Source organism: Polyodon spathula, chromosome 2 (assembly GCF_017654505.1).
Source record: "Polyodon spathula isolate WHYD16114869_AA chromosome 2, ASM1765450v1, whole genome shotgun sequence".
NCBI lineage: Eukaryota > Metazoa > Chordata > Actinopteri > Acipenseriformes > Polyodontidae > Polyodon > Polyodon spathula.
The window spans coordinates 96606815-96620784 of NC_054535.1; the positions used below are offsets into that span (position 1 = coordinate 96606815).

The window sequence follows — 13970 nt, forward strand, 5'->3', positions numbered from 1 at the left end:
TAGCTTGAAAGCTATGCGATGCATACATACGCCACCACTGTTGTGCTGTCCGTCCGGAACAGCACGTGTGCCGCTCAGCACTAGGAGGAAATGGTGGAGATCAGAGACACCGCTTGCAAGTCCAGCATGTTTATGTGCAGGGATGTCCAGCAGTCCGTCCAGGATCTGCATACTCCTCTGCCTTCACAGACTGCTCACTGTGCAGTACGTAAGCTATACGCTAGGAAAAGCAGTGGCTGCACAACGAGCGCAACGTGCACCTTCTGCACTGCTTGCTCTGTGCGTCCCAAGAGCCGTGCACACTGAGTACCGTACATTATGTGCACTGCAAATAGTGCAGCACTGCGTGTAATCGCACAAGAGTGGTAGAAGTACTAGCACGTGTGCAGTAGGTGCACCGTGCATGCATCAAAACCATCAAAGCAGAGGCTGGAATCCTTAAACTCTGGCCACTGATATCTAAATGGGAGTTCACTACTGGTGGGAGTGGGATTTGAGAAGCTACAAGTGCTGGTATGTACAGTATGTAGAATAAAGTGGTGGATAGGCACAGTGCTCCCAATCTATTTTACAGTCTTGTTACCATCAAAATAAGAAAAGTGTTTACAGGTTTAACTCTTAAATGTATATAAGAACATAAGAACATAAGAAAGTTTACAAACGAGAGGAGGCCATTCGGCCCATCTTGCTCGTTTGGTTGTTAGTAGCTTATTGATCCCAGAATTTCATCAAGCAGCTTCTTGAAGGATCCCAGGGTGTCAGCTTCAACAACATTACTGGGGAGTTGATTCCAGACCCTCACAATTCTTTGTGTAAAAAAGTGTCTCCTATGTTCTGTTCTGAATGCCCCTTTGTCTAATCTCCATTTGTGACCCCTGGTCCTTGTTTCTTTTTTCAGGCTTAAAAAGTCTCTTGGGTCGACACTGTCAATGCCTTTTAGAATTTTGAATGCTTGAATTAGGTCGCCATGTAGTCTTTGTTCAAGACTGAACAGATTCAATTCTTTTAGCCTGTCTGCATATGACATGCCTTTTAAGCCCGGAATAATTCTGGTCGCTCTTCTTTGCACTCTTTCTAGAGCAGCAATATCTTTTTTATAGTGAGGTGACCACAACTGCACACAATATTCAAGATGAGGTCTTACTAGTGCATTGTACAGTTTTAACATTACTTCCCTTGATTTAAATTCAACACTTTTCACAACGTATCCGAGCATCTTGTTGGCCTTTTTTATAGCTTCCCCACATTGTCTAGATGAAGACATTTCTGAGTCAACAAAAACTCCTAGGTCTTTATCATAGATTCCTTCTCCAATTTCAGTATCTCCCATATGATATTTATAATGTACATTTTTAGTTCCTTACACTTTAATGTAGTGCATGTTATGTACTGCACAAGGATAAAAATAACACATGATTGTGGTCAGCACCATACAAGAGTGAATATAGTATGTGGAATTTAGGCTAGCCTTTCAGATTATGAAACTTTCATGAGCTGCTGCCATATGATGTATAGGGGTTAGAAACCCGTGCAAAATAAAAAAAAAAAAAAAAAACACTATTTACAGAGTCACGGTTTGCAGATGGGCATGTGGAACTTCAGTGAAATAATTTGAAATCTTTGAATAAGTAGGGTTAAAATCGATATAAGGAAAAAATCACAATAGGCTATCGGAAGTTTTTGTTATTTTAGCCGATAATGTACACCAACATTCATGCTTGAATTTCTTTCAGCACAGAATTGAATATTTGGTCAGGCACGCTTACTAATGACGCAAGAACACTGAAACGCTAATTTTCCCAGTGCTGTGTGGCGTGCAGCATGCGATCATCCTGCAGTAAATAAGTCTCAAAGGAGCGGTGTTTGGATTTTTTTAAATATCTGAAGACAACACCTGGATAGCTCAGTTGGGTGCAGAACAGACTTGATGCTACATTAAACCTATCGATGCGCTGTGAGTAGAATATTATTCTGACATTTTTTTTTTTTTTTTTTTAAATTACATTTTTAGATTGAAGCAATGTAATCTGAATGTCTTTCAGAGTTAGTACTAAATATCCGACAGTGAACTCTTACAATACTATGTATATATCGACTACCTGTGGCTTGTGTACCCGATTGTGAGTACTGGGTAACTAAGTATGTTATTGAAAATAAACTGAGACCTTCAGAAAAGTCTGGACCTCTGTGTATTCAGTTAAGTACTCTTTCCCACAATGTTATTCAGTTTCTGAAGTAAATGCAACATGTAAACGATACCTGTTCATTTTTGTCATAAATATAACAAATAAACAATACTGGTTGATTTTTTAACATCTATAATTACAGTTAAACTGTTTTATAGGCTCTTTGTCTTGTTCTAGGAGTTTACAATAGCTTACCTGCACCATCTATTATTATTGGGATGCAATAGGTATTGGCCGATATGAGCTAATTATCGGCTATTGGTATCGACAAAGAAAATCTTGTTAAAATATGTGCAGTCTGTTCTCCAGAATGGTCCATGGAGCATCAGCTTTGAGATGTCTTTGTGAAACAAATAATGTATAGGTTGGCAGACTTACAGAAGCACCTGCTGCTGGATCTCCAACTATCATCTCTCTATGGCAGCTTTTACATGCACAAGTGTGACAAAGTGCCCGCCCCTGTATGTATTTTCTGTATATGTTGCGTGTTGTGTGTTAAATGTTGGTGTATAGGCATTGGTACATGGGATATAAATGGGTCTGTGTCTCACGTGTGTTTAAAAATGTATATTTGTACTTAGGCACGAGGATTGCACAGCACTTCACATGCAAGTAAAAAGTAATACTGTGCGAGCACAGGGAATTGCACTTTATTAATTCACGTGCAGTTGTACCTCGACTCCAATTGAATGATTGATTAGCAATCGAGTCTCGGTACAGCTGCATAAAAGCAGCATGTTTTCACCCACTCGGGGTTGGGTGTTCGGTGAGTGGAGAACGGGGTAGGAAACTCAGGTAATAATTGTGATCATAATAATAGAAGTAAAATATCTGCTCACCGTGTTTTTGTTTAGTATTAGTCCATTTTGTTTGTCTCTTTGTTTTGGCTACCAGTGCCGTGTCCTGTTTTTGTCCTGTTTTATTCTGTAATAATAAACTGCGCAGTAGCGCATACATTTATCATTTCCTCTCTGTACTGTGTGTTTCTTCTGGTCTGACATCCCCACTACAGCCGTCTTTGTGACAAGTCATGACAGTTTTCCTCACAACATGTTTGCCACACTTATCAGGAAATGTGTTGCTATGTAGTTCTGATTTTGGAAAAAAAACATGAGCGCTTCATGCTAAGTTTTACTACTTACATGTGTGTGTTTGTGGAACATCTAAAAGTTAAATTTCATATAAAACTATAACCGCCTTTTACAATACATGTTTTTATTTTGAATATAACCTACAATATTCTATTTTATATATAAAATCAGCGATTTAGCAGAAACATTTCGATCATAAAACTGGAAAGCTGCAGGCTGCAGCAGCTAAACCTGGATTCTGTGCTGTTACTTTTGTTTTAGATTAAAAACTACTTTTGTTTTTTTTATAGTTTTATATGTACATAAAACTGTTTACATATTAGTTTCTTTTGAAATATTTATTTTATTACAGTTTTTCATTTTTTGAAGTAGTGCTTTATTTGTGGTAATATAATTGTTCATTTTTAATTAATGTTTAATTGTTCATTTAAATACAGTGTTTCGGCTGTGCAGATGTTTGGTATGATATACTTAAATAAAACCTTTGAGTTGTATCTGATAATTTGTCATTCATTTTAATATTGTTGATGTTTAACATGTACCATCTGTGTGTGTGTGTGTGTGTTGGGGGGGGGGGGTTGTATGGCCTTTCCGCTGGAGATTACGTGAGATTAAGTCAGAAGAACTGGATCGACTGCTGAAATCTTGTGAGCCACAAGCACGATTCCTACTCCGGTTTACGTAGGTTTTTACAGCTATTTTTATCGTGAGAAAGCAACTGATCTTGCCCTTAAAGTCGTGCTGCCAAAAAGATGTCCTTTCGCCGTTTCACGTCAATTTTCACGTGCATGTAAAACCAGCCTAAGAGAGCTTGTCAGAGATCCTGTGTATTTTGCACATAATTATTATTGCCAAACCTAATTTTCTGTAGCATTTTGATGTAAATATACAGTATATCAACCTTCTTACTGATGCAATATAAACTCTCTATATATTTATGTTAACTGCTAAATCAGGATTGTGTCAGTGGTGAAGAGCCACTACAGAGAGATAGCACAAAGCTTCTCTAAACCTTAATATTAGTTGTGTGATTGATGCAGCTCTGTGACTCTGTAATGAGGAACTTCTAAGGGTTGCATCAGCTTAAACAATGAAATACATCACAACCCATTTGTAGGGTCAACAAAGATAAATGCGGGAAGACGGGCAAGGTCAGCATGTGGATTTCTAAAGAATTTTCTCTGAGTCAATTGGAGTGCAAGTGAAAGCTTTGTATTTCACATAAGAGCCCATTTGAGCACAATAGGAATCAAAGTGCTAAAGTCAGTTACTTGGATAAAGCAAAGTTAACAAAGGGAGCTATAAATATTGAGGGACACCAACGTGCTCCATTTCTAAAAAGGGTAGCCATTCCCGCCCCATCACTTTTCATCAACATATGTTTGTGCATGCCAAATACTGTATGGATGACAGAAGAAAAACACGTTAAAGTGACCCCATAAATGAGCAATGTTTGGAAAACACCAATCTGTCCCTGGTGTTGGGTTGTTGTGCAAGGCCCAAGTAGATTCATGTGCTGATGACTTTCCGAAACAATCCTTATTTCTGTGTTTTGTATTACTAACTCTTATATGAACCACACTGAAAGGCCCAATTAATGAAATTATATTTCCAGAAAAATAAAACATCTATAGCAAACACTCACTAACAATGTAAAGTATGTTGTAAAATAATAAGAAAAAAAAATAAGACAAAGTTTCAGTTAATTCTTTTGACACTTTATAACAATGGTAGTTCAAAGGATGAGAGAGCCAATCAGCAACAGTAAAATATCTGACATTTGCAAAACTTGCTACAACTACCACACCAAGCTCAGATTACTGACAGCATTCATTAACTACAGTAGAACCAGTGTGTCCTGTTATTCAGGGTTTAGATGATTACTGACATAAATGGGTTAAATAATTTTAAGATTTAAACCCATGCCAAAATCATAAAGATTTGATGGACATTGCAGACCGAAAGGTGTTTTACTTGAACCTAGAACATTCACGTGACAAATCAGAAGGTATGATGAAACCAATGAAAAACAAACATTTGAAGCCTCAGTTATACATAGCTATGATCTCATGTAATTCTCAGGTGGCTGAGGATTGAGACACAGGATGTTATCTGGCATAGATTAGCATGAGAAGTATTTTTCCTAACACAGCAGTAACTTATCATTACGATAGACAACTCACAGAATTACATTCAGAAAGCACTGTATTCTGGGTCAACCTTGGCTTAGTATAGTTGTGAAGATAGAGCTCTGAGCTGGCCAGGCCCTCGTACCGGCTTTTCAGATATGCCCACATCACCATCGATGAGAACTATGGCTTAATCTTGCCCTTTTTCATCATCTTAACCCTATGACATCCAATTACAGTGCACTCCATTTATGTGAAGCACATCGGTCCCGTTTGATTTGATTTTTCTAAGCAGTTGATGCGTTCAAATTCAAAAACAGTTTTATTGGTTGTACATGTCATTGCACTTGATATAGTATCATATTACATGCAGTCAGTTTGTGCCGAAATGATTCTTATAAGCGGATTGCTTGATTCTTACAAGTTGAGTATTTTAGCATGGTTATGGTAATGGAATGATTTTGTCCCAGTAGTTTTGATCACTAAATGCAGTTGATTCTTATATTAGTAATTCTTATAAACGGAGTGCACTGTACTTTGTTCATGTACCCTATTTTGTGCTTAAGACTAACAAAAGAGCAAATCAGATCTATTCAGATTTCAGATTAAAATCTCTAGCACCTTTAGAAATGGATTCAAAGCCAGCACCATAATTCATCTCAGTGATAACTCCTTTCTGGAATCTCTGAGCCAACAAATTAAATGCTGTAAAGATAACCTTCTTAGAAACCCAGGGTTCAATGTGTGTTTTGAAATGTTGAAATTGTTTTCTGAATGTAGACATATGTTTGTATTGAGCCTATAATGTGGTTTTATTGATGGAACACAAAAATACCATGAACCACTTCTGATTTTTAGATCTGCATCCACTACAACTTATTTTACTGCAAGTCTAGTGTACCACTACAAACGTCAACAGGTGTACAACAATAAAACATGATATTTCCACTGAAGCTGTCTATTAGTATCATTTTTTAACAATTGTAGTGTAGAAAGTACCAGTGGGTGCCTATTGGTTTTGTACAAAAAGTCTAAAAGATGCTGACAGTGCTTTTTTTACTCCCTCTCTAACTTATGTATCACACTGTCTAGTGGAATCACTCGGAAGGACTTTAAAGTGACGCTGACAAGAAACAGAAATCTTCTGAAAACACAGTCAGACTCCTCATGAAATACATGGATGTGAATAGCAACTGGGTACATGTTCTGAAAAATATCACAGGTATCTGCATAGACTTTCAGATCATTTCTGTTCAAAATTGGTAGCCCCGCTTCTTTAACATTTGAAACTACAAAATACTCATGTTAACCAGTGATGCAGCATACAGTTAACCAGTGATGACCATCATGCACTACTGGCTCATAATACAAAATATTTATTCAGGAAAAGGGTGGATGAGTGGCTACCAGGGCTTTAGGGCTGTCGTAAGATAATCTCAAATGTAAATGATCTGTACAACCCTGATAAAATATGGATGCTACCAATCATAAAAAACATGTATTGTATATAACAGATATTACATGCTAATGGTCAGAAAACTGTTATGTCCACAGAACCCAGAATTAATATCCCAAAAGCTGCACAAGGGGAATAAGACAATAATTATGGTAATTTTGTTAAAGTTACTATTACTTAATTAGAAGACATTTCAGCAAGAACAACATAATTCCAAACATTATGCAATGTATGTATTAAGTATACATACTGTGGATGCTAAAATAAAATGAACATAAAACAGCATTACCCCACATGCAGTACAGTTCTTATTGACTGATAATATTAGGTATAGCACAACATCTGCCAATCAGCATCAACAAAGTAAAGGTGGAAGCCACACAGACACTGTTTCTACTGAATACCTTCTACAAAGCAACTTAAACCCAGAATCTGTATAATAGGCTCTAGCTGCTCTGGGTAAGAATCCCCAGATATTAATATATGTAAGCACTGAGCAGTTCCAGTAGGTAACCAACTACACTAGGGTTGCTTGGATTGGGAAAACAACTTGCTATCAATAGTAACAATAACCTGTTATTACAGTTTCTACTTCAGACAGTAAATATACTTTAACTCCTCTACGTTAACAGCAGTTAACCAGGCTCATACAACAACGATTTATTAATGTTCATTACATTTTGTTAGCACCAGTACTGTTTTGAGTGTGGGGTACAGAACACAAATTGCTGAAGCTGTAGTAATCAGCTTCTGTGTTTTTGCGCAAAATAAACTCAGCTTGACTGTGTAACTCAACACAGTGAAACCTACTTCCTATGAAACCAAGAAAATTTACAGATCAATAATGCCTATTTTTTTTGTTGAAATTTTAGTTAATTTAGACTAGGCTATTCAGTAAGTGCCCAGTCAAGCTCCCCACTATGTCATCACTTCCTGATATATACTTACATGTATGCCTGGCAAGGGAGTAATTGGAACCTCCCGTGGTAAGTCCAAATCCATCTGGAGCCTGGGATGCAGTGCGAGGCCGAGATGGATGTTTTGGAGGTTCGATCTCGGCGCCAAACTCTGCTCCGATCACCCCCAGGAGGACAATAGCTGTTGCTTGTTTGCGTCTTTCCTCATAGGATGAAATTTTCTTCATGTGTGGCAGGAGACCAGACAGGCACCCTGAATTAAAAAAAAGAGATTCATAAGAAGTAGTTAAGACTTTTGCTACCATGAAATCAGACAGCATTGTGTATTTTAGACTAGTAGCAGCTTTGTAAAAGTTTAATAATTACCTCCTTTATAAACTACAAAGGGGAGTTTCTGTGAAAGAAAAAAAAAAACATAACATCCAACAAAGGTATAATCTACCACGCCTCACTTAAGGAATATGTCATATCAGATTGAATGGTCTGTAAACACGAAGTAAAATGTATACAGTAGACAGTCAATTATCCCATCTTTGATCAACCATACTGTCAATCAACTGAACGCACCTGTAATCATGTAATGAATTATGCGTGGTTTATTACGCACACAGCTTCTGCTGCTAAAATGACTACGAGATTTAGCTGCCAAAAAAAGGAACAGCAGACTGAGGCAAATGAAAGTTATAGAATTATTCTGATCATCAAAACCTGAGATGGAGCATTGTGTGCTTTAAACTGTTGCAGTTAAGCAAATTAAAACAGTCACCATGTTCTTAATTATTCTTCTATTTCATCAGTAAGGGCTGGAGATCCTGTCTATGTTATTGAGCAGCTAAGAACTTTTATTTATTTAAATTGCACATTATTACAATGCCTTAGCAGCAAGTTTCAAAGTATATAAACATTTTATTGATTCTTAAAATTCTGCAACGTGTCACAGTTGTACTCAATTGTATTCTTTGATGATTTTCAAACTTTGGTATATGGTACATTTAATCACAGTACTTAATTACCTTAAGTGTAGTTTTTCAAATTTCACTGAATTACATGAATTCAATGATTTGTAAAGCTCTGTAATTTTGTATGCTTAATATTATAGAATATGTTATATATTAATAGGTATATATCATCAGTAGGTACTTGTGTACTAAGTACTTGTGTATGTTAACTTTATTCTATAAATTATTAAAGCCACAGTAATTGTTATTAATACCTGTTTGATTATCCATACAAATTGATTATGCAAATTAGTACTGGTCCCAATTAGTTCGGATAATTGATTCTCTATTGTACATGAAAAACCATTAATCTGTCCAGTGGTTAAAACAATGTGGCACTGAAAAGATGAATTAGTTTCATTACAGATATCCAGTAATTAACTAAGAAAATCAAAGAACATAGCTGTACTTTTTCTATACAGCAAAAACTTCAAAAGTTTACATGACGTGAATACGGCAGCCATATTAGGGTTAATGTCATGGTCAACACATTTAGCATACAGATGTGTAGTCACTACTGTACCTCAAATTGTTTCTGAGATACAGTATGAAACAGAGGTGGTGGAGGCACAAAAAGATTACAAGCTTAGATTTCTAATGGTTTGTCAATAAAATGGGAAAGACGAATTAAAAAATAAATTTAACTTGCAGTATAAGTCCCTTGTTCTAAAGCAGGGGTTCCCAAAGTTTTGGTGATGGAGGGCCAGTTTCCAGAGGTTGCATGGGATGGGGGGCTGCACAAGAGAATGCAGCACTCATGAAACTGAAACGTGTCCCAAATCATACCTTTTTTTATTTCCTATACATTTTTGTATTTAAATTAGGAATGTATATTACTACCACTGCAACACCAGCAGCTTTGAAATGTATTATCCTGTGTCTTGGTGCCACAACAGGCTTAGGTTTGAGCACCAATAACATGCTGTCACATCTTACATTGTCCTGGTCACAACAATTAAAGAAGATAATACCGAAATAGATACTCTTTAAACTATACAAATGAAACTCAGTACAGGCAGAATGTGTCTTGACTTGTACAACTAACCACTTCACTAAGAGCTGAATGTATGTACAGTGAACTCTATTTCCATAGTATAATGTGCAGATGTTACTGATACCTTGATATTTTTATTTATTTTTTATTTATGAATACAATGAAGTAATCATGCATTTCTATTTAAAGTGCAGCATTAATTATTCATAAATTATCTGCTATTACATTGGCGCTTTTTATGCAATTACACACGATTGCTACTTAACATCCTAAATGCAGTCTTATTCAGAAACATTGTACAAAAAAAAATGTAACAGTAACAATTTTAAACTGTAGCCGGTACTGTTACTACAGTAGTACTTTCTCCAACAAAAGATCCAAGTTGAACACCAAAACTACAATACTGTATAAAAAGCATTTTCCCAATGCAATTGAAGCTGAATACAGTTTTGTTCTTAAAATAAAATAAAATCTACAACAGAAAAAGTGCCTGTATCCTGAACCGTAACGTTTCTTGCAGTCGCTCTGTTAACATTACAGAAGCTAGCTAGCTACTTCAGCTGCATAAAGTAATCTAACGTTGTTTGGATGGTACCTTCACGTCTTGATATCACAGTCTTCGAGCATCTTCCCCCATGCAAAGAGATAGGAGAGACAAAATAATAATTTAAGTAGAAGCGCTTTTTCTTTTCTTAGGAGGTTCCATGGTTTTTTCCTTCAGCACGGCAAATCTACTGTGCACTATCGCCGTTATTTTAATTTTTTAAAAAAATTTAATGACCCTAACAACTTAATTAATAAAATTGGCTTGGGAGGGTCCAGATTTGACCCAAAACATGTAAAAAATGTATGTTAGGGAATTTTTATGAACTTTGATTGCTGTGTATTATTATTTTTCATTAAATTGCATGCACATTTTTTATGAAAATATTGTAAAAAAATGTAAAAATTAAATGAAAAAGGTCAAAAAAGGGGGGGGGGGGTTGAGGGAGGGGTCTTTGGGGGGCCTCACCAAACGTCCTCGTGGGCCGCCCTTTGGGAACCCGTTCTAAAGGGATTCTACAAAAAAATTATATAATTCTGGGTTACACTGAATCGAAAATTCAAATTAAGCAGTTAACACATCGTCAAGCTATCGGAAATAGTAAGTAATCAGTACAAAAACAGTTAGCAATGTAAAATAGAAAAACCCTCAATTTATTCAACTCATAATTGACAACTGACAAAGTCCCATTATTTTAATTAAGTGTATATGGATTTTTTATTTCTTAAATGACATGCTATATAAGGACATGCAGTAACTAAAATGTGGCAGACTGCACCTTCAGCATGTGTGCAAAAAGAGACAAGGTGTGACTTCAACCCCTAACAAAGAAAATAAAAGGTGTCGGACCAGAGGGGGTAACTCTGCATATCCACCACGTGAGTAGGAGGGAGCACTTAAACATGCTTATTTCATACCAAGTGCTTCAGTTACTAAAGTTAACCGATTGACATTCTATTGTGCAAACAGGCATTCGCCAGCAATCATTTCCTTAACTAGAGAATGCAGCCTCTCCACCAGTCTCTGCATGGAGCATGCAACAGAACAAAAGCACAGGGAGAGAGCTCTATTCTGTAGTTGCACACTGATTATTCTGTCACCTGCCCTCTGTAAAAGGCAATAGCTAACCACTGTCTAGTTCCCTGGCTGATAAACAAGCTCCATTTATTTTCACTAGAGCCGCCTCTGGTCCAGGTGCTGGACAGAGAGCTGGCATGACATTCTAGATCGAGATGAATTGGCGCAAACTCCTGATTCCAAGACTGTTTTATAGCATTTAATTTAGTTTCTTCCCTTGCATGGATGAGCACAGCTCTAGTTATGGATTTCTATTCTAATGTACTAGAGCAGACACTGAAAGGAACCAATGAAGCAGATGCAGGAGTGGGGACAGCAGGGATACAGATCAATAGGCAAGGCCCTGACCCCAGCCGTTCAAGTCTCTGCAATGGTCGCTGTGCTTGAAAATGCCATGTGTGCAGTTCCAGTAGGAAATCAAACACCAGGGACATGTCAGTACTTTTCAGGCTGTGTGCGGGGTGGGAGGGGGTAGTTGGGTAAATGGGAGGATATGTCCTCAAAAAAGTCCCCTTCTGTTTTACTGATTTTCAAAGTTAGTAGCATTCTATATAATCCCATGAAGGTATATTTGGTGGCAATTCCAAATGTACATTATGTTCCATATCATTTCAATTTGTTTGGTTTCCAATTCTGCCATGCTACTATTTTTCAGTTTTGTTTTCTTTTAAATCACATCCTTGCAACTGGTTTTAGTAGCAGTAGTAGTAGTAGTTTTGTTTAGTTTAAGCTCCTAGGTTTACAGGGACAGGATTTTGACTTGCCTGTAGTCCAGGCCCAGACTGGTCTTTTTGCTTCATTCATAACCAAAATCATTCCACCAACATCACTGGTGACAAATGCGCACAGTATTTCTGGCTCATGGGGCAATGTAAAATCATCACGAGTATATCAAGAAACTTTTGTTTGATACAATATAGCAATTTTGACAGCGGTTATTTCTGTCCTTTTGCCCTAACACACATATGCCATTTGCGATTTTCATGTTGACAGTTATACAGTTAAAATGTTTCATTAAAGGGTAGTAAACCACTGTTTTTTTATGCTTATGTACAGCTTAGTACTTTAAAGCCTCTACAAATACTAAAATACAATCACATGATACTGTAGGTTGCAATACCTTCATATTAATGTGTCATAACTAAATTACGATTAAGCTTCATTTTGTATATTTACTCTATTCGGCACAAACACTGCTGCGTGACCTTTGACCCAAAACATTCATTTTTGACAGGCCTCTGAGATGTTCAACATACTACAACATAAAAGCGGTTTCCTGACCTTTGATCTAGACTTATTTTTCATCAGCCGTTTCTTGGAGACCTTTGATTGAAGACACTGACCCTGCATAGAAACTGTGTGCCTTTTGATCCAGGCAAATTCATTTTTTGTGTCACACGATGGATGATACAATATTGTGTTCACAAAATGTGCATCAGAAAGAAAAAGAAAAACATACTTCCCCTGAAATATTAGAGAATCCAGCAGGGTTAGTGTAGTTAGGTAAATATGAAATCTTTACCTGCTGAGCAAGTGGGAATGCTAACTTTTTTGCTTTTGGTTTATTTCCTAAACTATGTTTTTAGTTTTCACATTGTTGCTTCCTATTTCCCACTTGAGAGATAAAGGTGTACCTCAGAAAGTCTTGCTTGTTTTACATTATGATCATGCTGTTTGCACAATTATCCAAGCTGTTTTTTCAATAACAGTGTTAACCATATCTGTATTACAAATGCATTACCGCAGGTGAGATTACTATATTATGTTTTTAAACCTTTTTCACTCTCTTTTAATTCTATGTATTTTACATATTTAAAGGGGAACACTCCTCAAAATAACAAAGCTCTCTAAATGCTCTGTATACATACAAATGCGTCTCACTGTGGCAATTTTGTTAAAGTTAAACATTTGGTAATTTTTTTTTGTCAGCTTTCTGGGTCAGCTGGAAATACAGGCTGCCGCCACACTGGAACATTTCTGGCGCCACTCTTGCGTCATATTGTTGACAGCCACCCACACCAGGAGGTCACACAATACATTCAATGTTTATTTGTTTTACTGGTTTTTATACGATATACTGCTCAAGGAGATGCTAAAAATTTGTCAAAAGCTTTAGTTAACATGTTTTCTATTGAAACGGTTATATATTAATTTGCATTACAGTTCCCCTTTAAGTGATTGTATTGAAACACTTAAATGTAAACTGGAATTCACAGATCACTCAAAACTATGCATCTGAATAAAATTAAGATGGGGGGGAGGGGGGAAATCCCTTCCTCTGCAGTTTCATCAATCTAGAGAGAATTTGGTATTTTCTACAAGCTATTCGGCTGTATTTAATTATGCTATAGGGTGACACAGAGATCCATTTTCTTGACAAGACAGAAAATCAAAAGCAGAAAATGAATAACCTCAAATAACCAATGTGAAAACAGAGTAGTTGGAAATACCACAGCAGTGCAATAAAATACAATTAAGACCTGATTCTTTAAAACTTTTAGCTAAATCACCTCTGTATCGTTTTATGACCAATACACACACACACACAATTTAGGAGAGAAACACAAAGATAGATGTT

At 36.7% G+C, this 13970-nt stretch overlaps 1 protein-coding gene across 2 annotated transcripts in view; it reads right to left on the reverse strand.

The window, feature by feature from the left end:
* The window catches only part of LOC121304533 (WD repeat-containing protein 7-like), a 214009-nt gene that overhangs the window by 73644 nt on the left and 126395 nt on the right, over positions 1-13970 (reverse strand). For both annotated transcript variants that reach the window (XM_041235722.1, XM_041235715.1), the window contains one exon: positions 7811-8032. In XM_041235722.1, the coding sequence (XP_041091656.1) occupies positions 7811-8032 (222 nt within the window). The remainder of the gene's footprint in view (positions 1-7810; positions 8033-13970) is intronic.